The sequence below is a fragment of the Nannospalax galili genome, unplaced genomic scaffold (genome assembly GCF_000622305.1).
Source record: "Nannospalax galili isolate Female #2095 unplaced genomic scaffold, S.galili_v1.0 scaffold312, whole genome shotgun sequence".
NCBI lineage: Eukaryota > Metazoa > Chordata > Mammalia > Rodentia > Spalacidae > Nannospalax > Nannospalax galili.
Genome location: NW_008335967.1, coordinates 7372137 through 7399537, shown reverse-complemented (window position 1 = coordinate 7399537; position 27401 = coordinate 7372137). Strand labels below are relative to the sequence as shown.

Below are 27401 nucleotides of genomic sequence, written 5' to 3'. Positions count from 1 at the left end.
CTTACATTCATTCAGGGAAAATACTTATACATATAAAAAATACAAATAACTAAAAAATAAATCAAACAACTATAGTTTATCTGCATGAATAAGTAGGCTAGAAGGAACACACATGAAAAGTGCCAGACAAGAGGCTTCATTTTTATTTATTTTGCTATTGGTACCATGTTGAACAGTTAATACAGCTTTAATAAAGCTGGTATGGCAACATGATCTAATATTAATACATACCTTAATAAAATTTGCATTGATATAGTCAGAATCTTGAGAAGGAGTCTTCAAAGTCAATTTAACTCTGCTGTGATCAACTACAAGAAAAAGAAAAGATTTCATAAATTATGTTCAGCTGGCACTTAAGTATTTTCTCTTACTCTGGGTTTTGGAGGCAGAGTCTCACAACGCATCCTACTACAAGCCTTGAACTAATCTTTCTGCCTCTGCCTCTGCCTCAGCCTCTGGAGTGCTGGAATTACAGCACTCCACATTTACTATAAAAACTAGTTAATGAAAATAAAGTTTAGGTACCAGGAGGTTAATTTTTAACATTAGTTAACAGGAAACAAATATTTGAAATAAAACATAAATATGTAAATAAGTATATTAAAGTTATAATCAGAACTATTGCTTGAACTTAAAATTTTTTTTTTTATGTGAATGAATGTTATGCCTGCATCCATGTTGTGCAATGCCCATGGAGGACAGAAGAGGGCTTGAGATCCCCTGAAACTGGAGTTACAGACAGTTGGTAGCTGCCATATGGGTGCTGGGATTTTTCTGCAAGAATAGCCAGTGCTATTAACCTTAAGCCATCTCACCAGCCCCAATCACTGGAACTTTTAAAATACAAAACCTTAGGCACTGACCCAGATTTACTAGAGCAATGCCTAGAGTTTAAGCCTTGGCAGTTTTAACCAGTACATCAGGTGACTGTCAACTGACTACTAACACTCAAAAACACTAACAATTTTTGCCAAAGTTCTTACTAAGAAATATACATTTCATATTCCACAAGAATTATGAAAATTAAGTAAACATGTCAAATTAATAAATGAAGATATATATAAAATATGATCAATAACACTTGGCCAGCATTATTAGGTAATGTAATGTCATTATTATGCATATTTTTCTTTACTAATTTTTCTTTTGCAAGTAAAAGAACTATGACATGATTTTAAAAAGTTAGACATGATTTTAAAAAAGAAGACAAAAAAAGTCTTCTTTTACCCTTCAGTGTCAGGGCTCATATCTTATTTTGATTTGCATTTCGTGAGTTATGTCAATGCTTACACATTTTCTATATTTAATTATGGAGGTGCATGTGCATCACATGGAGGCCAGAGGAAACGTACAGGACTTGGTTCTCTACTATCATGTGGCTTCTGGGATTTGAACTCAGTTGCCAAGCTTGGCACCAAGACCCTTAACCTACTTGGGCCATTTTGCTAGCGCTTATGCTGATTAAAACTTTTTCAAAATGTAGAACTTTTAGATTTAAAGAAAAACTGTTAAGAATAATATAGAGTTCCAAATACTTCTCATTGCGCTAATATTAACATTTTTGGAAGGTGGGGGATGTTTTAAGTCAGGATCTTGCTATGTAGCCCAGATTGGCCTTGAAACTTGTGACTCTGTACTCATCTTCCTAAGTCCTGGGTTTACTAGGTTTTTCTAATATCATTTTTCTTTGTTCAGGAATACACAGAAATTTAGTCATTCTTTCTCTTGAGTCTTTCCCAATTGTTTCTTTGACTGGAAGGAGATTATGTATTAATAATAAGAATACCACAGAATTATGTTTGCTCTTACTGTATAACAACATCCTAGTGAGGGAAGGGATGGTGGGTTCATGAGGTTCACACATTTTACTAATTAGGAAATTAAATAAACCTTAGTCATTTGGTTAACACAGTAGTAGGAATGCCTAATGCTATTTTTGGATTAGAAAGGATCATACCACATGACATGTAAAATATCACTATGATTATCATATTATGACTTTCTAATACATGGGCAATGACTATAAAAGACAATTAACATACAGAAAGATAAACATGGCAATGTTAACGAACATGAATAAAATTTTTAGTGAACTATTTTACAAGGACAACTTTAACAAACAACTTATTTTTCACTGGCCCAAATTTTAGATAATGTATTAAGGTCGTACTTATACTTCATTGGTACCTTATTAAGCATAAAATGAACCTAAAAAAAAAAAAAAAATCAAAGAAATAAAAACAATCATTCCCCTCCAGTCTCTCCAATCATCATCCCCAATCTCTCAACAGCTGGACTCTAAATAGGTAAAACCAAAAAGGGCTACACAAGAGACTTTTAAAAAAAATTTTTTTTGTGTATGAAGGTTTTGCCTGTATGTAAGTGCATGCAATGCCCATAGAGGCCAGAAGAGAATGTTGGATATCCTTGAACTGGTGTTACAGGCAGTCGTTAGCTGCCATATAGGTTCCCGGATCCAAAGTCAGGTCCTCTGGAAACCACTGAGCCAACACAAGAGACTGTTTAAAGGAGCAGCCTCCCCACCCTCCAACATTAACAACCTATAGCAACCAAAAGAAACGATAGAAATACTATCACCTCCAAGGAAACAGAAACATAATAAAATCTCCATAATTAACATTAGAATAGGCAGAGTACACCCCTACCCCAAACCATCAACTGTAAAGGCTTGCCCAGGTGTAGCCTTTCAACCAACAAAACATAGGTAAATAACTCTTTGACCTAATAGCACATAGAAATTTCAATTCTGAAACTAGCTTCTTGTATCCAGGACATACTTAGAATTCTGGCTGACTGTGCCACACTTGTTAATCTGAGCACTTGGGAGGCTAAGGAAAGATGATCCTGAGTTTGAGGTCAACCTGGACTGCAAAGTGTCAAGACCTGTGTCTCAAAATCAGGCAGTAACAACAATAAAAAGAACTCCCACAATAAAAATTCAGTAAGATTAAAATAAAGGTTTGTCGAAATAATTTGAAAAGACTTTTCATGAAAGAAGATACACAAATAAATGGTTAATAGCACATGAAAAGATGCAAATTAGAACCATAAAAAACTAACCGTATGTCTGAGCCTGGGAAAACTTCTCAGAGGTTAAAGCACTCAAGTGCCTGTGGAGTTTGTATCCTCAGAACCCATGTAATGCTGGATGGGCAGAACTGCCTACCTGTAATTCCAGCCTCAGAAGGCAGAGATGGGATCTCTGAAGCAAGCTGGCCAGTGAGACTAGCCATATCAGCGAGCTCTGAGTTTTGATTAAGAGACCTTGCCTCAAAAGATAAGGTAGAAAAGCAACTGAAGAAGATTCTCAACATCAACCTCAGGCCTCCACAGGCACATGTGCACCCTCATACTGTGCACACACCAGCCACTCCATCCCCCAATGAAAAGAAAAAAGAAGTTGGAAGCTAAGAGCAGTAGTTCACATTTATAATTCCAGGTGTTCAGGAGGCTGAGGCAGGAGGATCATTTGAGGCCAGTAACTCAAGACCAACCTGACAGTCTCAAAGAAACTAAAACCAACAGTTAAAAAAGTGCTGATAGGAATGTGGAAAAACTGGTCCTCACAAAGTACTGTTGAGAATACAAAATGGAATACCATGTTGGAATACAGTTTATCGCAGTTTCTTAAAAAGTTAAACATAAGCCAGGAGCTATGTGGTACATGACTGTAATCCCAGAATTAGCCAATCTGGGCTACAGAGCAAGATGCTACCTCCAAAACAAAAACCAAAAATCGAAAAGGTTAAATAAAAGCTTCTATAGGCCTAGTAATTGCACTCCTACAGAGGCAGTAAAATGGTACATAAACACAAAGACTTGTAAAGAAATATTTATAGCAGCACTGCTTATAATGCACATTAACTGAGGGAATGGTTAAGCAAAATGTAATATAGTCACACACTAAATAGTCTTCAATATTTAAAAGAAACTATTGATACTACAACATGAATGTAACTAAAAAACGTGCTAAGTTAAGGTAGTCAGGCAGAAGAGATCAAATATTACATAATTATGTTAAATTCCCAGAAAAGCAAAATTTAGAAACAGAAAGCATAGAAGAGTTGCCTGGGACTGAAAAGTACACATCTTTTGGAGGTAATGATGTGTCCTAACTGAACTGAGTTGATAAATTCACTTTAAAAATTATACACTTAAAGTGGATAATTTCATGGTATGTAAATTATCTCAAAGTTGTTTAAAAGTTTGTTTCTGCAAACAATTGTTAAACATTCAAAAGAAATTGACAAATTATTTTCTAACAAGAAATAGGTAAGTACAATTACTTTCAATATAATTTGCCAAATCAAAATAGAAATTTATTGAAATTCTATTAAACCTTAAATAATTTAAAGAAAAAAAGGGTACTGACTCTAACACAGTGATCAACAGTTCACGCTCTGGGCAAGGTTTCTCAATTTCAGCATTATGTATGACACTTCAGCCTAGAGAACTCTCTGTTGTGGGATGGGCCATATGCTGTGCACTGCAGAATGCACAGCAGTACCATTACAATTTATTTACGAGAGGACAACCAAACTGCCTCTAGACATTAGTGCAGTCACTAATGATGTCTGAGCATCAAGGCTTTGGATACAAACCGCCTTTCATTTTTATTTCACAATAAACTATCAGCACTGTGATAAGTCACTTCTTAGTTTCTCATCTGAAAATGATATATTAGTGCCTACTATAGTTTTGTTGTGATTATGGTAAAAAAAAATTATCAAAGAAATCAGCAAACAATGTAAACCAGCACTTTTCTTTTTCAAAAGGCCAGTTTACTAGCATATCACCAACTTTCATCTCTACACCTCTGTTCAAGACTGTGAAACTTTCCCCTTGCATTTCCAGCTTTTCTCATCCTTTCTCTATCATTCTCATTAGCAATAATCACAAGACAAAGATTATAGGTGAATTTGTATTCACTGTCTAACAGCTAAACAAAACTACAAAGGGAGGGATTTTTGCAGTCTGTTTTCATCTTTATCACCAGCATATAGTACATGCTAAAAAGTTTTTGTAAAATAAATGACTAGCATGTGAAAACATAAACCTGGAGCTATTTCAAATTTATTTCCCTATAGAAAAAAAGGGGACATATTATCTCTGAGTATGTGCATTAATTCCAGAGTACTGTAAGATCATGTGAAGATTATCATTTTTGACAGAAAGTATTCAAAAACCCATGCCAACCCTTATTCTAAGGTAGACTGCTATGGTCTGAATGTTTATACTTCCCTCAAATTCTTATGTTGAAACCCAATTCTTAATGAAATAATGAAATAATGAAAAGGAGAGGGGCCTTTAGGAAGTGAGGAGGTCAGCATGTTCTGGTGAATACAATTACTATCATTATGAAAGAGGCTCAAGGGACCCTGTTTGCCCTTTGTAACATAAGAGGACTCTGTGAGAAGGTACCAGCTTATGTAGCAGGAGTGAGTCTTTATTAGATACCAAAGCTTCTGGTGCCCCCAATCTTGAACTTCCCAGACTCTAGAACTATAAGAAATACATTTCTGTTACTAATCAGCCACCAAGTTTATGGCATTTTTGTGACAGATGCCTAAAAACACTAAAGCAACGGGTAAGGAAAGTGGAATGTATTTTGTAAAAAACTTGAGAGGCTATTCTGCTAGGTTAATATAAGATACTTGACCTATATAATACTAAAAATAATCCTTAGAGTTATTATTACTACTATTTCCAATTTATAGATGAAAAAACCCAGATAGAGAAGACCAGTCCAGAGTCTTATAGGTACCAAGTAATGAAGTCCAGAGTTGTAACTCAGGACTGTTATCCTGTTGATTTTTTTAAACACTGGCCATCCACAAAACCCACAGCTGAGAGTACTGTAGAGAAAAGTAACAGAAAGTTGAAGGATTAAATTTAGGCAAACCAACAACAAACCCATCAGTGAAAACTGCTGGATTGATGGTCAGTTGGTAAAGTGCTTGCCATGCAAGCACGAAGACCTGAGTTTGATCCCCAGCATACACTTTTAAAGTCAGGCAGGCCTGGAGTTTGTAATCCAAGCACTAAGGGGGTAGACACAGGTAGATCCCTGGCTTACTGGTTAGGTAGCATAGCTTAATTGGCAAGCTCAGACCACAGTCAGAGACCCTGTCTCAAAAAAAAATAAGGTGGATGGCTCCTGAACAATGACACCCAAGGTTGACTTCACACACATATACACACAAACACACATACACATATGCACACACACACACAGAGATGCACAAATACATACAAAAGAAATCAGGAGACAGAGAAGACAAGGGAAGACATGATCTAAATGTGTTATGGAAGATTTCAGAAATATGGATTTGTCAGTGGCATCAAAACAATAGGAAAGAATAAACACTGAAAAAAAGGCAAATGAAACTAGTGGGGTCACTTAATAGATTACTGAAAACATTATCAAAGAGGTTTTAGAGAGAAGTTTTAAGAAGGACAGAGTTAAGGAAATGGTGTTATGAAATGTAGACACTTCAAGACACCAGAACAGAAAGACTACTGGCAGCTTTATGAGGCAGTAGGTTCAAAGCAATATTTTTATTGTATAAAATGAGGACTCGTTCAAGCGTGCACTTAAAGTTACTTTGTCAGATAATTATACTAGCTTCTAATTATAACATTATGAGACTATGTTATCAACCTTGGACATATGCTTAGATATACAGTCTATTGAGAATAGCCAACACATAAGTTTTTGAGTCATCTTACGGTCCATTTTTTTCATGCATAGTGAATTAAGATTCTTCTGTGAACAGATAATAAATATTCAGTATTTTTAACACTTTAAGAAATTATCCCAACTGTCTATATTACCCTTTTTTGGGTAAAATAAAAACCTACTATGAGAAGGAAAGGCTTCTAAGAAGCACAGCTATAAATTATTTTGTAGTGTTATCTTGAAAAAGATTAATACTGCCTCCTTAACGACTAAATTCAGGAATCAAGCTAGTGAGATTACAAATGGCTAGTTATTATTTCTGTTTGCTTTATCAGGGGCATTTCAAACTTACATGGAAGTATGTCCTTATATCTGTTCTTTTTAACATTTTCTTCTTTTTCTCCAGTGGCTGTGGGATAAATCTTTTCTGTTCTATATTTGGTAGACAATCTTCTTAATCGCTTAAAATACAAGAAAATAAAATTCAAGTTTAGAGAAACATTGATACTTTCAAAATGTTAATGATTCATAAAAAGTTCTTAATTGAATTCTGTCAACAATTCCTTACAACTAATTCACTTATTCCTCTAAGCCGTTAATTTCTTTAAAAATTAACCTTGAGAATAATTTCTTTTTAGAGTAAGTGCAAATATAAGATATTTATTCCAAATAAGCAGCAAAGGGAACAACTACAAGTAATTTAAGGATATTACTAATAAGCTGGGAATGCATTTCTGTGTTTAAGGGTCCCAATAACCAAGTTTTAAAATCCCAATCAAAGGAATTATGTACAGGTTTCTTTATTTCTTCTCTGCATAACCCCTGAATGCCCACGATGTGCTAGTCTCTCTCCAAGGCAAAGGTAATAATTACTTATAAAACACTGCAAAACAAAGTTCTTTCACAGTGAATTAGAAAAGTCCAACAAAGACTAATTCTGCTTATTCATTGCATTACAGAAGTGGTTTGTGGGTGAGTGACAAATTCTTACCACATATGGCAGTAGGGATGTTCTTTGGGCTGGAATATTTCTGTTTGTCAGTAATAAGCACTTCCTGCTTACAGAACTGAAAGTTGGCATTGTGGATTGTTTAAATTCTACTCAACTACACTTCTAAAAATTAATTTCAAAGACGTCTACATTCTTTCAGAATTAAAGACATATTGAACCCATTCTGATTTTTCTACTCAATTATTAAATACAAATGAAATGAAACAAGTCTGGTAACAACTTAATCTTCTCACCAGTTTATTTTTGCAATTTGTGATGCTGACACTCAAGCAATTAAGAATTTTCATGTTGGCATTTCTTTTTTTTTTTTTTTTTTTTCCCTTTGGTTTTTTTGAGACGGGGTCTCCCTGTAGTCTCATCTGGCCTGGAACTCACTATGTAGATCAGGTTGGCCTTGAACTCAGAGCTCCACCTGCCTCTGCCTCTGCCTCTGGAGTGCTGGGATTAAAGGTGTGTGCTACCATGCCCACCCAGTGGTATTTCTTTTTAAATCACAGAATTTAAATAAAGGAATCTTTTCTCCTTGTTATATTACTTTAAATAATTTTACAAATAGGCACTTACATACAGAATTTTTTGCTGTAGTTTGAAAAAAAGATAAAGTTTTATCAAAAATTTAGAACTGAATATAGGAATATACATTTTTCTTTTTTTTAATTTTATTATTTTTATTTTATGTGTATGAGCGCATTGCCTGCATGTCTGTGAGTGCACCCATGTCGTGCAATGCCTCAGGTCAGAAGAGGGTGTTGGATTCCCCTGGAACTGGAGTTAAGGATGGTTCCTAGCCGCCATGTGGGTGCTGGGAATCAAACCCGAGTCCTCTGCAAGAGCAGTCAGTGCTCTTAACCAATGAGCCATCTCTCCAGCCCCAGGAATATACATTTTTAAGAAAAATCATGCTGTACACTGGCACAATGTCAAAGTAAAATTTCCCAAGTTTATGGTGACCTTTCTTGTGATAATAAAATTCTCAAGATATACAGAGGTGTAAAATAGCATATGCCTGTAACCCCACCACTTAGAAGACTGCAGGAATATTGTGAACTCCAGATCAACCTGGGCTACAGTAATCAGACTTCAACACAACATTGTTGGAAAAGAACATTAACAACCCACCTCACTATGAAGCAAAGTTGGCAATCACAAATGCACCTATTTTCTTAAAGCAGTAATTATATTTCTACACATGTGCCTTTCAGATAAAACTAGCACATATGTGAAATAATGTATGCACAAAGTTATTTATTACAATAGCATTCACAATAGCAAATGTCTACAAATAAAAGTTTATTAATGGAGAACTGGATAAATCTGTTTCACTCATCCAATCATGTATGATAGATACAGCTAGAAAACAAGGATGTTCTATTTTAAATTTAGCAATATATCAAAAATACTAAATGTAAAAAGTAAAGAACACAACAGTGTATATAAATACATTATTAGTATTAAAAGAATTTAAAATATGTCTGCTTCTACTTGTGCATAAAATAAAGCTTCAAAAAAATCTAGTAACAAAGCTTATATCTGTGGGGAAGAGAAATGGGAACTCTAGGAAATGGATAGGAAGATTATTAAATGTTTCTTCATGCTTTTTAGGCTATATGAATATATTGCCTGCCTCCAAAGTTAAATGTAAAAGAAAATTGGTGGGAAAAGCAGAAAGATTGTTTTAGTATTCCATGTTAATAAAATCTTCTATATTTGATCAGAATTATTTATCTTCTCTGCTCAAAGACTGGATATCTGAAGGCGTACTTTCAGATATTTACAGTACCTCAATATATTAAATATTAAACAACCACAGAAACACTGGGGGGGAAGAAATATACTTAGGTCACTATCACTAAAAAAATTAACTACAAAGTTGAAAAATGGGCTGAATTTAATTATAAAATGTTAATATGTCAAGCATTTCTTGCTTTATGTGACAGTTATTGAGTATTCATATAATGTTGAAGAATACCTGTCATAAATATGAGTTTTTATTAATCTAGTTTTCTTAAAGCCTGACATACCATGGAATTTTTTAGATATTTAATCTTAAAATGAAGAATGTTCTATGAAAATAAGAGTATACAAACAGTATACTCATCTTGATCTAGTCATTAAATGTTTTATGTATATATGTATATATATATACACATACACAAATACACACGTATTAAAAAGTTCTCACTGCACTAAAAAATGTAAAATTCTGTATATATTAAAATATATATTCAAGCTGGGCGTGGGCTTGCACACCTTTAGTTCTAGTCCTTGAGAGGCAGAGGCAGGCAGATTTCTGTGAGTTCGAGGCCAGCCTGGTCTACAAAGTGAGTTCCAGGGGCTACTACACACACACACATATACACACATAGATATATTAAAGATACATAAAATAGTATACTTCGAAATACATCCATCAGAGATGCAATATAAAACACAGTTAAACTTAGTTTTGCACTTTTAAAAAGGTCATCAACAAGAAAGCACTACCTAGATGTATTAAAAAAAATCTAAGTAGAATCTTACTTCCTACCCAAAAAAGTCAGCTTTGCAGTTAGCTGTGTGATTAAAATTCTGGTTTGTTACTTCCTAGTTGCATGACAATGAACATATTTAGCCCAATGTCACAACCTTTATAAAATGGAGATAAGATCTCCACATATAGGAAAGACTCTGGTGCACATAAAATGGCTCAATGGGTATTAACTATTAGCCAAGTTTTGAAACCCTTTAACTATTGTTGCTTCAGATTTATTTAATTCTTTGAAACCTTTTCTAGACTGAACACCAAAAAGAGATATATTCTGGGTCAATCTGCCTGCTTGGAACTGTTGCACAGTGTAAAGCAGTTTATGTACCAAACTTGAGCTGACTTCAGAATCATTTGGAAGGCCAGAGTGCTGAGACCCACCTCCACTCTGATTCAGTAGGTCTGGAGTAAATTAAGTGAGAATACTTATTCTTTTTAACTTACCTTGTGGTTGTTGTTGTCTGTCTGACCACGCTTTGAGAACAGCCGGTATAAGGTCTCTCTCTAAGCTTTAGAACTAATACTGATTAATTAGCATAGTGGAACAGAAGTTGATTTTCAGCAATTACTAGGTTACTTTGTACTTTTAAAATTATTTAATTCTGAGACTGTCAAAAAATTATTTTTACTTATATGCATGGGATCTGAACCCCAGTCCTCTGCAAGTGCAGCAGCCAAGTGCATTTAATCCCTGAACCATCTCTCCAACTTCAGCTCCTTTGTATTTTGTACAGGTTGGCAGCATCAAATGATTTTGAGAAAGATGTTCAGAAACTTATCAGGAAATCGGGGAAGAAACTAGTAATAAAAAAAATGCAGCTTTGAAAGACAAAAAAGGCTTGGGAGGGGAGAAGAAAGGCTATCATAGCTGAGTAACAATGAAAAGGGAAAACACAAGCTACGGAAACAAAGGGCAGAAATTACATTAAACTGTTCTGATAAATGGCAGACAGGGAAATTACAAGTTGCTTCTAAATCATTTCTCTATCCTATAAAACACTTAAACTCTACTGGGCTCAAGTAACTGAATGTGGTAGTTGTGAAAAATCTGGCAACAGAACAAGGTTTCTGAAGGTACAACGACCAAAAATGAATTAAAATCAAATACATAACATCTGCGGTGTTTCTGGCAGTGCTTGGCTGAGGTGCCATCAGGTGGTTTCACTGAAGCACTGGTTCTGTACATAGAACATGCACCTTCCCTACTGTGTATGCGCTCACACCATGTAACACAAACACTGTCTAAAACATCTCAACTCAGATTTGAGACTACTATATGTGATAGACTGTGGTGTTTTCATGGTACAGGCAAAGTTTTAAGTTCTTACAGAAACAAATGGTTTAATTACAGAAAACAAAAACTTCTGATATTTTCTTATTGTTATTATTCAGCAGTAAATACCAAATTAGTCTATCTTTGGATTGTATTGGCCTACAGTTTGACCTTAAAAACTGGTGTTTAGGGCTGGAGAGATGACTCAGTGGATAAGAACACTGGCTGCTCTTGTAGAAAACCCAGGTTCGAATCCCAGCACCCACATGGTAGCTAACAACTGTTCATAACTCCAGCTCCAAGGGCTCAGATACCCTCTTCTGTCTTCTGTGGGCACTGCATGACACAGGTATACTTACACACATGCAGGCATAACACTCATACACATAAAATAAAAATAAATAATTTTTAAAAATTAATGTTTAGCCAGGTGTGGTGGCCCATGCCTTTAATTCCAGCACTCGGGGAAGCTGAGGCAGACAGATCTCTGTGAAGTAGAGATAGATCTATATAGGGAGTTCCAGGTCAGCTGGAACTACAGGGAAAATGTGTCTCAAAAAGGCCAAAAAGAAAATAAAATTGGTGTTTGAGGAGCTGGAGAAATGACTTGGTAAAGTTGCATAAGCATGAAGACTTCAGTTTGATCCCCTGAACTCATGTTATGTGGGACTCAGTGGCACATGTCTATAATCCCAGCACTGGGGAGGCAGAGACAGAAGGGGATCCCTAAAGCCTGCTGGCTAGCAGTCTAGCTGAATCAGTGAGCTCCATATTTAGTGAGAGACCCTATTTTAAAAAAAAAAAAAAAAAAAAAAAAAAATCAAATAAACAAAAAGCATGGGCTAGTGAGATAGCTCAGAAGCTAAGGGCTCTTGCTGCCAGGTCTGATTGACAAGAGTTCAATCCCTGGAACCCACACGGTAGGAAGAGAGAACCAACTCTTGCAAGTTGTTCTCTTGAATTCTACATGTATACTGTAGCACATATGTAGGAATGATGTACACATGTACACATTCACTCAATGTTGTTGTTGTGATAAACACCATGATCAAAAGTACCTTGGGGAGAAATGGGTTTATTTTATCTTACAGGTCACAGGTCATCATAAAGGGAAGGAGCTCAAGCTGAACTGAAGCAGAAACCACAGAACTCTGCTTACTGGCTCAATCTCTGGTTCATGCTCAGCTAGCTTTCTTATATAGCCCAGACCCAACTGCTTAGGCAGGATGCTGCCCATAGTGGTTTGGGTCCTCCCATATCAATATCAAGACAATCTCCCACAGGCATGGCTGAGGCTAATTTGATGTGGGAAATTCCTGAGGTTCCCTCTTCCCGGGTTACTATAGGTTGTGTCAAGTTGACAATAAAAACTAACACACAACCAAATACACATGGCTGAAGAGGTCATATATCCTAGAGAAAAATCTACACCTGACAGATCCCTAGACCAATGTAATTTCTTACTGTATGCTAAATGGAGCCTTATATTTACAGATAAGTATGCCAGTCACCACTCATCAAAGAAGCTTCTTTTTGCAATCAATAGAGACTATTAACAGAGTTCCACAACTGTTCAAACAGGGAATAAGTGTCTGTGAGGTGCCCGGTCCTAAGTGACACATCTACAATGGAACTTCTACACCTAAGGCTCACAGAACATAGCAGAACAGGGGGGTAGAGAATCTATTAATGCATCTCAGCTCTCACCAGCGAAGCTTCCTCATGCAACAGAGGGTGATTAACACAGAAAGCCACAACTGGCAAAAATGTAGAGAATAAGAGACTGCAGAGTATGTGTCCCTGGACAGGACTCCTATATTAAACCTGTCACCCAGGGCTCAGGGACCACTGTGGAAGAGGAGGTGGAAGACTGTAATAGCCAGGGTAGTGGTAGATGATGACAAGGAAATAGAATCTTCCAGGCTTCTGTGAACTGGCTCATATGAACTTACACCAATGGTGACAGCATGCACATGCACAAGACCCACTGCAAAATCAAACTGACAAAAACCCAGCATAGAACTGGAGTAATGGGTAAGAAGTCCCAACCTTAGCTGGGGAACTATTGGCAGCTAATCACTGCTGGTTGAAGAAGAGTTGGTCTTCTTTAAGGGAGTAACACTAGATAGGCTGACCAGGCCCCAGATGATGAAGACACACCTACACAAACTTGACTTGATAGGCTTTAACACATATGACAAGAATGCATGAAATCTCATGTCAGGGAGGTCTGGGAGTGTATGCAGATAGTGGGGGGAGTCTAGATATGATTAAAATGCATAAAATGCACAAAAATTCAATATATACTGTAAAAACACACACATAGAATGTTAAAAAAAAAGCATACCCATTTCATTAGAATGCAAATTTATCTTCATCTTAAACTCCTAATTAGTGTATTTGGTACTGGGGATGGAACCTAGTGCCTCATGCATGCCAGGCAAGCACTCTGTATCACTAAGCTATACTCCTACCCCTGCTCTTACCTTTAAAAATAATAAAATTATATGTATGCCACAGAATTATTTCCTAATGGCTTTGCATGTGTACATGTAAGTATATATTTGTGTACTTGTGTACATGTGCACATGTACATCATCACATCTTCCTCTATTGCTCTTCATGACAGTCTCTCACTGAACTTGGAGCTCACCAATTTGGCTATACTGACTGTCCAGTAACCTCTAGAGATCTGTCTGTCCTCACCACCATACTACGGGTTATAGATGTGTTGTGTTCCCCAGGGGTCCTGGTTCCTCCAAGGGGTGGGGCCTGCTGTGGAAAGTTAGCCATGGAAGGAGGGGCTTGTGGTGCCATCCTGGGATGGGAGCCACAAGCTGAACACCTGGTGAGTGGGGGCATTTACGGACCTGGGGCTAGACTGCTGGCCCCTGAGGCATGGGCGAAAGCTAGCACTGACTATGGGGGTGCCGTGGGAGTGATCTGGTATGGAGGGCTCTGAGCCTCCATGCAGAGCTGGGCAGTGCAGAGCTAGGCACTGAGTGTTTGTTTCTTTGTAAGTCACCCTCCCACGATAATAATAAATGTACGTAAAGACATGTTATATGGTTTGCCTGATAGCCCAAGAGACCCAGAGAGAACTCTGGCAACATGTGTGCTCTGCATTTGGCTTTTTACATGGGTGCTGGGGATCTGAACTCAAGTTTCTCATACTTGTAATGGCAGGCATTTTACCAACTGAACCATCTCCCAAACTTCTCTAGTCTTTCTACAATTCTCTCACTAGAACACAATGCTTCAGCTATGCAGATCACTGATGATCACAACCACAACCTTCCTTCCCTGAGCATCATATTTTCACAATTTTTTCTTCTGTTGACTCTTCCCTATTTAACAGTTGTTCAAGTCCCCTTCAGTACATCTGTAATAACATCATTCTATTACTAATTATGAAATAATTTATCTCCCCACTAAACTATAAAACCAACAGCAAAAATTGAATTAGTTTATTGGACTTCATAGACTAATATCTAATGCAAAGCAAGTAACATTAAAAACAGACGAATCCAAGAATTATTTATTGTTACTTCAAAAACAAGTGAGGATTTTTTTTAATGTATCAGCATTCTTTCGTGTGTGTGTGTGTTTTTCTTGCCTCTTTCCACCCATTTTTTCCTTTTCTTTGGTGGCACTGGGGAGCAAATCCAAAGTATTATGACTGTTACTTAAGTGCTCAAACTCCAAGCTATTACCACAGCCCTTACATTTTAAAAAATTCCAGGTAAGGTCTTTCTAGTTTGCCTCCGGTTGTCATTGAACTTGTGGTTTTCCACCTCAGCTTCCAAGTATGCACTACCATGCCTCATGTCACATTAGAATTTTTAAAGTTACATTATTTGTGTGTGCACATGCATGCCAGAGCATAGGCCATAGCATACATGTGGAAGTCAAAAAGAAAATTTTAAGAGCTGATTTTCTCCTTATATCATGTGGGTCCTAAGGATTAAACTCAGGTTGTCAGGCTTGGTGGCAAATGCTCTTACCCATTTAGCCATCTCTTCACTGGCCTAAATTAGAATTTTCTTGTGTGTGTGTGTGCAAGCAAAATTTGAGTCTTAATACTTACTGTCTTTTAAAGCTCCAAAACAGTTTTCTCTTCATTTTTTAAGCTCACAAAACCAACAAGCTGCTCTAAGGTCTCTTAAAGTGGCATGTAATATTACTCTCTTTTAAGATACTGTACAAGTGTTTAGAAGGGTAGAACGACGTCACTGTTCATTTAAACTGCACTGTTTTCATTTAATTACTGAAGTTATTAAGAATGTATTGTGTGGGCTGGAGAGATGGCTCAGCAGTTAAGAGCACTGATTGCTCTTGCAGAGGACTGGGGTTCGATTCCCAGCACCCACATGGCGGCGACGAAATGTCCTTAACTCCAGTTCCAGGGAATCCGACAGCCTCTTCTGACCTCCGCGGCACTGCACGACACGGGTGCACTCACATACATGCAGGCAATACACTCGTACACATAAAATAAAAATAATAAATAAAATATTAAAAAAAAGAATGCATTGTGTAATGTTTGTTAAATCACCACAGTCAAACAGTACTACGGAAATAGAAGAGTATATCAGATGCTAAGAGCTTTTGCAATGTGATGGTAATTAAGTATTCTGGAGCAGGAAAAGCCTGGAGATAGAAATGGGGAAGTAAACAGGAATCTTCCCCTGCCCCCTGTGGTTATCCAGGGTAGAAGTCTTTGTTTTCCAAAGCTATCACATTTTTGCAACAAAGACTCTGTTTCCCAAGGCTTTCACATTTCCGTTACCTTTCTAGCCCTATGTTATCTTACTTAATTACCATTAATATGCTATGTACCTTTTGCTTGCATTGCTCACATGAGTATAAAAACCCTCCACCCCCCCCCCCCCCCCGGGGAACAAAGGGTCTAATTCCTTTTATCCATGGGTTCAGTCCCGCTAGAATCAAATTAAACTTCCTTTCCTCATCTGACTTCGGCTGTTGGTCTCTGATTTGTTCCATAACAGCAGCAGCTACTTGTCTCTTGGGTTATCACTGAATGTTATATGGGTATCTACAACATGTCTAAATAGCACCAACACTCAACAGTTGCTCAAGTCACAGCCCTAGGAGTCATTCTTGATTTCTTTTTTTTAAAATCTCACATTTACCACCATTAAGTCTTGTTGGCTGATCTCTAATATATAACTAACTCTCTTCATAATTATTGAACAGATTTTGACCCGAAAACTCATTTAGATTAGACTGACAAGTATTAAAAGACATAGCTCTGAAGGGAGTTTGTCTCAAGGTCTTTTAGGTAACAAAAAGTATTCTGTGCTTTGCTCCTGCCGACTTCCATGCTTCAGTCATTCCATTGTTCTTGCTTCTTACTGCATCAGAATAAATCATCCTGAAACATTTCCTGAGACTAGTACTGGAAAACACATCCCATCATCCACCTCTTTCCAAACTGCTCCCTAATCTCTACCTATAGTTCTATGTATTTGTAATCTAGGACATGTCTCAGCATACCAACAATTATTTATATGCACAAATGTAACATCCTTAATACAACAGTAATACATTGATGATGACATAGGTCACAGCCTCACATTCTATTAAAACCAATCACAATCACCAAAATTCATGAAATAAATGCTCTGTCTCCAGGACAGTGCTGGGATTACAGACACATGTCAACTGTGTCTAGATGGAAATACAAACTTTAAAAAAGTTTAGCCTCTTCCAACCATAGTCTGTGGAAATAAAAGTAGAGTATCATTTAAATTAGAAGGATAATAAAAATTTGCCATCTTGAGTCAGCATTATGGCTTGATTTGTAAAGGTGTTTGCCACCAAGCTTGATGACCTGAATTCAATCCTCAGGATCCACATGATGGAAGGAGAGCACCAATTCCCCAAATCTGTCCTCTGATCTTCATATGTGCACCATGATGTGTTCTCTCTCTAAATAAATAAATAAATATCTTGGCCATATGCATTAATTTTATTGAAAACATTAATAAAAAATGAAAAATTACCTAACACAGTAAATGGAACAGAAATGTGTCTGTTCTTGTTCCAATTCACAGGGCCGTGGCTCACCTCTTCTATCAGCACTTTTATTTTACTTTTTGTAATGCCTCTCTACCCATTTAATTTATGTAACCAGAGTCCACCAATTTTCCAAGTTAATCCCAACTCCTAAGAGTTATCTTTCATTATCCTCAACAACTTTTCAGAAATTCCAAACTCTAGGCATTAAATAAAAGTAATCTAATCTCATTATGGTGGCACATGCCTATAATATCTTAGCACCTGGGGTATGGAAGTAAGAGCATTAAGAGTTCAAAGCAAGTCTTAGCTACAGAGTTAGTTGGAGGCCAACCTGGGCTACATGAAACACTGTCTTGAGCAACAAAAAAGCCTATATATCTTGCTTTTGCCTCAAAAAAATATTCACCATAGTCATCATTGGAGACCAAAGCAACCCATCATTAATAAAATTAAGAACATCAAAGCCCATTGTTATACATTAACATCAATTCTCTACCTCCACCTAAAAAAAAGACAACCCCTAAATTAATAGCCCAAAGACTTCATATTTATTTTTGCCAAAACAAATACACCACAGGATGTCATTTTTTGTATTTTTTTTTTGAAAAGAGTCCAATGTATATTTGCCACTATATGGAAAATACTTATTTTTGGCAAACCCAGATTGCCACAAAGCTGTGGTCAACAGACCAAACACTTTAGAGAAAAACTACACTTCCTGATAAGCACTAGTCCTCTGATTTTTTTTTTCCATTACAACTCTGTGAAAATACTTTTATGAAATTGCCAAGAATCAAGAGGCAACCAAAGCTCATTATTGGGCTCAGATTATTCAGAATAAAAGGTTAAGATTCAGATTGAATTATCACCATTACGACAACTAATTTCACACCAGTTTTTCCTAACCTATACTATGCTAGGCACTGTTTTAGGACTGAACAGAAATGGGATAAACTCTCTGATAGAAAAGAGAGAAAATGGATCAAATAATGTGCTCAATTAAAAGCCAGGAAGCAGCCAGGTGTGGTGGCACATGCCTTTAGTCCCAGCACTTGGGAGGCAGAGGCTGGCAGATCTCTGCGAGTCTGAGGCCAGCCTGGTCTACACAGAGTTACAAGCCAACTGGGGCTACAGGAAGACCCTGTTTCAAAAAAGACCAAAAAAAAAAAAAAAAAGCCAAGAAACAGGTCGGGTGTTGGTGGTGCATGCCTTTAGTCCCAGCCCTGGGGAGGCACAGGCAGGGGGGAAATCTCTGTTGAGTTGAGGCCAGCCTGGTCTACATATGGAGCTCCAGACCAGCCAGAAAACCCTGGAAAACCCTGTCTCAAAAAAGAAAAGAAAGTGGTTGGAGAGATGTCTCACAGTTAAGAGCACTGGCTGCTCTTACAGAGGACCTGGGTTCTCAGAACCCACATGGTGGCTAACAACTATCAGTAACTCCAGTTCCAGGGGAATCTGATGGTCTCCTCAGGCATTGCATAACACAGGTGCACTTACATAAATGCAGGCACTACACTCATATGCATAAAATATTTTTAAAAGACTGTCAGAGTAGATAAAAAACAAGACTATATGCTGACTACAGAAATTCATTTTAAATAAGAAGGTATAAAGATTAAAAACAAATGGATGTTGGGAGTGTGTATAGTGACCACACCTATAATCTCAGCACTCAGGAGACTGAGCCATTTGAGTTGTAGGTCAACCTGAGCTATATATTTTGTCTCAAAAAAGGGAAGAGGCAAATAGATACAGGAAAGATGAACCATGGGGTGCTTGGGATGGAGCTGAGACCCCAGAAATGAACAACAGTATGTATATCCTCTTCATGAAGTCTCTATGCTACTGTGCCTTGAGCTCCAAGTTGGTTGTATTTGATGCTTTCCTACAAGTGAAGAAAACTTTCTTTACTCTGGTAACTAATGGTGTATGAGTTGCCTGCCCCTTTGTGGAATGATAAGAAGCAAAGTCTTTTGAGTATGCTGACCACCACTGATTTAATCAATATCCTATACTGCTACTGTAAGTCAGCCTTAGTATACATCTATGGGCTGGAAGAACACAATGCAGAAACTCCAAGGGAAGTATATCAGCAGAGCTTCTTTAAGCCACTTATTTGTCTGCATTTCTCTGAATGCTAGTTTGTTTGACAGTATCTCTTAATTAATTTGAAATAAAATCCTGACCCAGAGTCAATACCTTGTACAATCTTACTTACAAGTATACCCTCAAGTTCCTCAAATTGTTTATCACTGAATTCCCCAAGCCAGAATTCATGTCTAAGCCTCTGGAAGGGCTACAGATTGGCGTGTATTCCAATATTGCTGTGACCCATACTACAACCCATCTATATGGCTCTAGGCATCATTGTAAGCACTGAGTCTTCACCCTGCCAGTCATTGGATGAGAAATAGCATGTGGTGGACATCTACCAAGTTTCATGTGATCAACTTGGCAGCAGAAAAGACCTATAACAATCTAGATGAAAGCTCTACAACACTGATCACATTTTGAGGGTGTTCTCAAGTGTTACCTGCAAGAAACTCTGGAAACCATCAATAGGTAGGTGGAAGCAGAGGGTCTCTATCTGGTGATGGTGGACAAGAACGATATGGTCAAGGGAATTGTATCATTGTCTGACAGCCTGCAAGTCCTGGTGTTCACAAGAGGAGAAAGGAGATCAGAGCATAGGAAGGGACAGATAGAACCATGGAAGATATCCACCTCACATCTTGCTGCAAATTCTGGGAATGAGATGAAATTCTGGGAGAATGAGTCTGTTCTCTCTCAGAAGCTCCATACCCACTATCTGGGAACTAGAGAAGACATGGGGGAAAGGAAGAGAAAGGACTTTTAGCTTCCCATACCCTCACTTACACACCGAGAAAAACTTTCATCCCTAGCCAGTCCTATCTCCTTATGGATAGCCCCCTTTTGGGTGCTCCTCAGGTGGATTCTGATCTTTAAGAGATCCCTAGACCTCAACATGCCTCTGTCTCTGTCTCTGCCCTGACTCTACCCAAAGATAAGAGCATAATTAAAGTGTTCAAAAATATATTTTTGTTCATCCTGCTTCATTCTGTACGGAGGAGGCTGAGTTCATTTAATGCCATTTCTTCCTACTATACTTGTGTGGAGCTGCAACTTTGGGTTATGCTACATGCATAGGAAGGCAGATAGGTAGGTAGAGGAAGGCACAGTGGTTAGCCAAGGTTATTGCTTTTTCATGGTGAATCTAAATGGCAAGGTTTTTATCATGGGGAGAAAAAAGACATATAATGCTAATAATGTGAATCAAGAAAGTGGTCGTGTTAATCTCCAAGAAGAGATAACAATCTATGTATGTGACTAACAATAATTCATCACAACATATAAGGCAAAACTGAAAGAAAAAAAGGAGAATCAGTAAGGACATAATTGAACCCAGTAACACCATCAATTCACTCCATGTAACTGATACCAACAATTTACTTTCTGAACAATTGCAGAATACATAATCCCTTCAAGCTCACAGGGACTATTCACCTAGACATACCGAATAAAGGGCCAGAAGTCACACCTTAACAAACTTAAAAGAATGGGGGGCTAGAGAGATGGTTCGGTAGTTAAGAGCACAAACTGCTCTCGCAGAGGACCTGGGTTCAAATTCCAGCACCCACATGGTGGCTAACAACCATCCTTAACTCCAGTTCCAAGGGATCTGACACCCTCTTCTGACCTTTGCAGGTATTTCATGACACAGGTGCATTTATGCACAGGTAGGCAATACATTCATATACATAAAATAAAATAAATAAAATATTTTTTAAAAAAGAATGAAAATTACCCAATGTTGGTTTTTAGATCACAATGGATTAAACAAGATGTCAAAAACAGAAAGCTAGAAAAATCTCAAAATACTTGGAGATTAAACAACACATTCCTAAATAACACATGTAGCCTAGGGGTATGGCTCAGTGCTACCACTCAATATCACCTCTTGTCTAGGGCACACAAGGTCCTGAGCTCATTCTCTATCACAACACTAAATAAATAAATAAATAATACATGTGCTAAATAAGAAATCTCAAAAGAAAAAACTATTTTGAACTGGCTAGGTGTGGTAGCACATGCCTAAAATCATAATGCAAGGGAGGCCTAGGCTGATTTTTATTTGCAAACCAACCTAGCCACTTTTTCCATGGAATACCGTTTTTATATCCTAACTTGATATCTGCTAGACATCCCCTTTCCATCCCCTCCCCCATGCCGGTGCGAAGGACCAAATCTAGGGCTTCACACATGTTAGACAATTATTCTAAAACCTCCACCCCAGACATTTTCTTTAAATTGAACAAAGCAGGGACTGGAAAGATGGTTCAGTAGTTAAAGAGCACTGGCTGCTCTTTGCAGAGGACTCAGGTTTAATTCCCAGCATCCAGACGGTGGCTAACAACCACCATTCTCCAGTTCCAGGGGAATTTGATGCTTTTTTTTCTTACCTCCATGGGCACTGCACAACACGGGAGCACATTTACATATGTGCTGCAATATACTCATACACATAAAATAAAAAAAAAATTTTAAAACTCTGTAAATAAGCTTATAACTTCAAAGGAAACAAAGTCATTAGATTAAGCAAAAATTCGGAATGTTAAATGCAGAGCACACACACATACACACACACACACACATCCACCCACCCACACACACACACACACACACACACACATCCACACACACACACACACACACACACACACACACACACACACACACACACAATTCACCAGTACAAGCTTTCCAATGAAGTAGTATTAGTATACATGATTATTTTATATTACAAATAAAATGTGTTAATATTTAGAAGTTGACAGTGAACTCATATTAATCAATATTTTCCCAAAGATAACATTTCAAAATTAGGCATAGGCAAAACAAACAAAAAGAAAAACAAAAGCCACTCAAAATCTAAGAAAAAAGGGAAAAAAAATCAAAATCTAAGACCAATGTTTTTAAAGAGTAACTCAAAAAGATGAATAAAATACCTCTGCCCTTTCCAACTAAACTGTGTAAAACTAGATGATCAATACAAAATAAACATAGCTAAGAATCTATTTCTATTAAGTCAAACATTAAAGAGATTCACAAAACGATGTTACTTTCCTAACTAAATTTTTCTTTTAGAAAATCTCTCTTACAAAAACATTATATATAATCTTGGTTAATTATTATTTTGAAATGAATTTCTAAGATTTCTCAGTTTCAATTTATATCCTACCTTAATAATTCTAGGGAGAAAATGGGCAAACTATTATAGAAATTGTTAGTGATATCCCGAGTTATAAAAGGAGTAGAAGTGACCACGGATGCCAGAGTTTGATGCTGGGTACCCTCTTCACTGCTTTCTATCTTATTTTTTGACACAAGGTCTCTTACTGAACTGATTTGGGAAGAATGGCTGGTGACTGAGCTCCAAGGATCTTTCTTGTCTCCAACTCTCCAGAGATGGAATTACAGGTGCACACCACTGCACCTGGATTTTAATGTAGGTTCTAGAGACTCAAACTCAGGTCCTCATGCTTATACAGCAAGCACTTTACTAAGTTATTTCCTCAGCCCTCAAGCATAATTCTAAAAAAGATTTAGTTTGATTATTTTTATGTGTATGTCACATGTGTATGTGCCTATGGAGGCCAAAACAGGGTGTCAGATTCCCTGGAGCTACAGTTATAGGGGATTATGAGCCATCTGATGTGGGAGCTGGGAACTGAACCGGGGTCCTTTGCAAGAGTAATAAGCCCTGTTAACAATCACTGAGCCATCTCTCCAGCTCCTGAAATGTAATTTTAAAATGGAGTATTTTTATTAGATCTGACAAGAAGCCAATAAAAAACACTGAGCTAGTAGGAATGGTATACAGCCCAATGGCAGATCCAGGCTTATCACACAAGAAGTCCTGGGTTGAATCCCCAGTACCAAAAAAGCTAAGAAAGCATAAACAAAAACCAAACGTTTTGTGTTCTCATGATACTGAAGGGAATCTAACCCAGGTCCTTCTGCATGCTGGGCAAGGACTCTCCTCCTGAGCAAATTCCTTAGCCCTGCAAATAAGAAAGCATTGATCTAAGAACTGTGCAAAGAGAAAAAATACTTCATATATCTAAGTTAAAGAAAAATTTCCAAATTTAAAAACACTGATTAATCTGGGAGTGATGATGTATGTCTGTAATCTCAGTATTCAGAAGACTGGGCAAGTTCCAAGCCAGTCAGGGAGACACAGTGAGACCTTGTCTCAAAAAATAATAAAAACAGGGGTAGGAGAGATGGCTCAGTGGCTAAGAACACCAGCTACTCTTGCAGAGGGCCTGGGTTCGATTCCCAGCACCAACATGGTAGCTCACAACCATCTGTAACTCCAGTTCCAGGGGAATCTGACACCCTCTTATGACATCCACAGGCACTGTATGGCACATGTGCATGTACATACATGCAGACAATACACTCATACATAAAATAAAAGTAATAAAGAAAGGTCACATGTCAAATTAAACAACTATGTTCTAATATTAGGACACCAAGACATTCAAGAATAGAGAGGCCAATTTCATATTCAACTGAAACCCCACTAAAGTGGTCTCCCTTCCAAAATACCATCTATTATTTAGGTATCTGCTTATTTTACACATGGCAACCCCATTCTTCCTTATCTTTGAAAGGGTTGTTTCCTACATATTTTTTTTGTTTTGTTTTTTGAGACAGGGTCTCCCTGTAGCCCCAACTGGTCTGGAATACTCTATGTAGACCAGGCTGGCCTTGATCTCACAGAGATCTGCTTGCCTCTGCCTCCCAAGTGCTGGGACTAAAGATGTGTGCCACGATGCCTGGCTGTTTCCCACATTTTGAATGTCTTTTATATATATCTAGTTAACTTGAGAAACTCTTCCTTCAAGAATAAGGTTAGAGTTGACAAGATGGTTCAATAGGTAGAAAAGTACTTATTGCCAAGTCTGACGACTTGAGTTTGATCCCTGGAACCCACATGATGGAAGAAGAGAACTGACCTCCACAAGATGCACCCCCTCCATAAATTAAAAAATAATTTAAAACTCAGTTTAAATATAGTCTGAAACTGTCCCTGATCTATTCAGGCAGATCTACATTTTCCTGGTTCTCTTGTTTAAATCTTGAATAATTTTTCATGGGAGCAATACATAGTATCTTCAATTACCACTGACAACATTCTAAGCACTATTTAGGCATTTTACATACATATTATCTTGGTATGTCAAGGTAGGGATCATAGTCTCAATTTCTCTAGATAACCTACTCATAATCATAGCAAGGCTGAGAAAGTAATTAGTGCGTGCACAACTCCAAAGCTTATTATCTTTATACCAGTGTAGATGTTCGAAGAGTTTTAGGGACACAAACCCTTGGACATCTAAGAGCTATACGCCTCCTTTCTCCTAAAATGGGTTAACACAAAAACTTAAGATATAAATTTCAAAGGGTTCACAAATTTTCCTAAAGACCATATACTGCCCCTAAGAAAACACATTACTGCTTCTGACAAATCTATTCATAGTTAGGGCTCCCTAACTGCCATATCTGCAACTGCCAATTCTAAGCACAGTGCCTCTATCATGACGGGTACTCATAAATCCCAATACATAAATATCTTCTTTTAAAATTTATTTATTTTTATGTGTATGAGAGTTTGCATGTGCATATGTACGTGTACCTGTGTACCCGGTGCCCACAGAGCCCAGAAAAAAGTACTGGATCCCCTGGAGCTGGAGTTACAGGTGGTTGTTAGCACCATGTGGTGCTGGGAATTGAACCAGTTCCTCTGCAAGAGCAACAGGTGATCTTAACTACTGAGCCCAATAAATGTCTTTTGTATAATTAAATGGATGATAGAGACCATGGATGAAAAGAATAAAACTTTGACTTCCTTCAGTGCCTGCCAGGGTAGTTAATTCACATTATTACATAACTTTAAAAAAAATCTGAAAAGCAGTAAGTACAGGAAATGTAAAATAGTATACAGTCCCAAAGCCCAATATTAACATGATGTCTATCTCACATTCTTCAAGAAAAACTTTTGGAAAGCATCTGCTTTTTTTTTTCCTACCACAAGCCAGCAACACACATTATAATATTAAACAAGTGGAAACACGATTTTTGTGTGATTTCAGAGAGGAGATTGTCAGCGTAAAACTGCATGACTCTAAAAAAAGTGAACTATTATAGGAATACGAAAAATGCTGAAAGAGGCACTGGAGAAATGGCTCAGCGGTTAAGAGCACATGCTGCTCTTGCAGAGGACCTAGGTTTGGTTCCCAGCACCCACATCAGGTGGCTCATAATCACGAGCAACTCCAACTTCAGGATGCCCTCTTCTGTTTTTTTTTTTTTTTTTTTTTTTAATTTATGTGTATGTTTTGCTTGCATGTAAGTGTGCCATGTGTGTGCCACGCCCTCAAGAGGTCAGAAGAGGGTGTCAGATTCCCTAGACCTGAAGTTAGCTGCCATAAGGGTGATGAGAACCAAACTCGGGTCCCTCTATAAGAGCAGCCAGTGTTCTTGACAGCTGAGCCTTCTCTCCAGCCCTGATGCCCTCTTCTGGTCTCCCTGCACTCTCCTGGACAGATTACACATACACACACAATTAAAAGTGAACAAAATCTAAAAAAATTCTTTTAAAAAATGCTGAAGGAGAAGTTCACCTCTTTTGTAGAAGAGTGGTAATTTAGAACAATTGCAGATCACTTAGCTTATTTTAGTAAATTTTCAGTTTGAATCTAGTGAAAGGCTTTTTCCCCAATATGGTATTAAAAATCAATTTTTTGTAGTGGAGAACAAGTGCTTTAAGATCAACTGGATTAAAATACTTATCTCAGAAAGTGGGAATTAATTACACTTTTGCTTCTGCACTTAAGGGTAAGTAAACACACTGAAATCATTCTACATTTAAATTTTTCTGGGTATAGTAGTGCAGGCCTGTAATTCCAGCACTGCTGTGCAAGTTTGAGACCAGTCTAGGTTACAAATTGAGGCTATCTCACAAAACAAAATTTTCAAATTTTCTGATTTCATAGTTCTAGTCTAATAAAAGGAAAGCTTTTGATTTCTAAAAATACAAAAAGAATGCTCAAAAGTACACCACAGGATAAGCCAAGAATTAAATCATTTAGCAGGTACACTCATGAAAATAGCTTATTTTAGAAGGATGAAAGAATACATACTGCAAAGCATACACACTGGAAGGGTACTATGAGACTGTTAAGAAAGCTTTGGAATGCCAGGCAAAGTAACAGGCCTTTCAACTAGGACACAGTGGTCTGGAGGTATAACTCAGTAATAAATTGACTCGCATTGGTGACAACTTGGCTCCAATCTCCAGTTGGGGAGGAGGTGAGGGAGGAAAGAAAGGAAAAGGAGGTTGGGGAGATTAATCGGTGAACTAGCACAGAATTATAAAATTAGAGGGAGAGAAGCTGGATGGGATAACACGCCTATAAACCCAGCATTTACCAGGCTAAGGCAGGAGCTGAGTTAGAGGACTGCTTGTTACAAAACCCTGTCTCAAAGGTCCAAAAACAAAGAAACAAACAAAACTACTGGGGGTTAAGGAAAAGGAGGTTGGGGAGATTAATCGGTGAACTAGCACAGAATTATAAAATTAGAGGGAGAGAAGCTGGATGGGATAACACGCCTATAAACCCAGCATTTACCAGGCTAAGGCAGGAGCTGAGTTAGAGGACTGCTTGTTACAAAACCCTGTCTCAAAGGTCCAAAAACAAAGAAACAAACAAAACTACTGGGGGTTAGAGGGTGAAGGGATGAAAATTGGGAAGAAAAGACA

The 27401-nt window shown here is 37.6% G+C and overlaps 1 protein-coding gene and 1 pseudogene across 2 annotated transcripts in view; one reads left to right on the top strand and one right to left on the bottom strand.

Moving 5' to 3' along the window:
* Window positions 1-27401, bottom strand: part of Ptpn12 (protein tyrosine phosphatase non-receptor type 12) — an 82292-nt gene that overhangs the window by 45172 nt on the left and 9719 nt on the right. For both annotated transcript variants that reach the window (XM_008830777.3, XM_017797555.2), the window contains exons 2-3: window positions 7053-7161; window positions 232-308 (exon numbers count right to left, since the gene is read on the bottom strand). In XM_008830777.3, coding sequence (XP_008828999.1) covers window positions 232-308; window positions 7053-7161 — 186 coding nt within the window. The remainder of the gene's footprint in view (window positions 1-231; window positions 309-7052; window positions 7162-27401) is intronic.
* On the top strand, window positions 19347-20408 carry LOC103732223 (annotated as a pseudogene).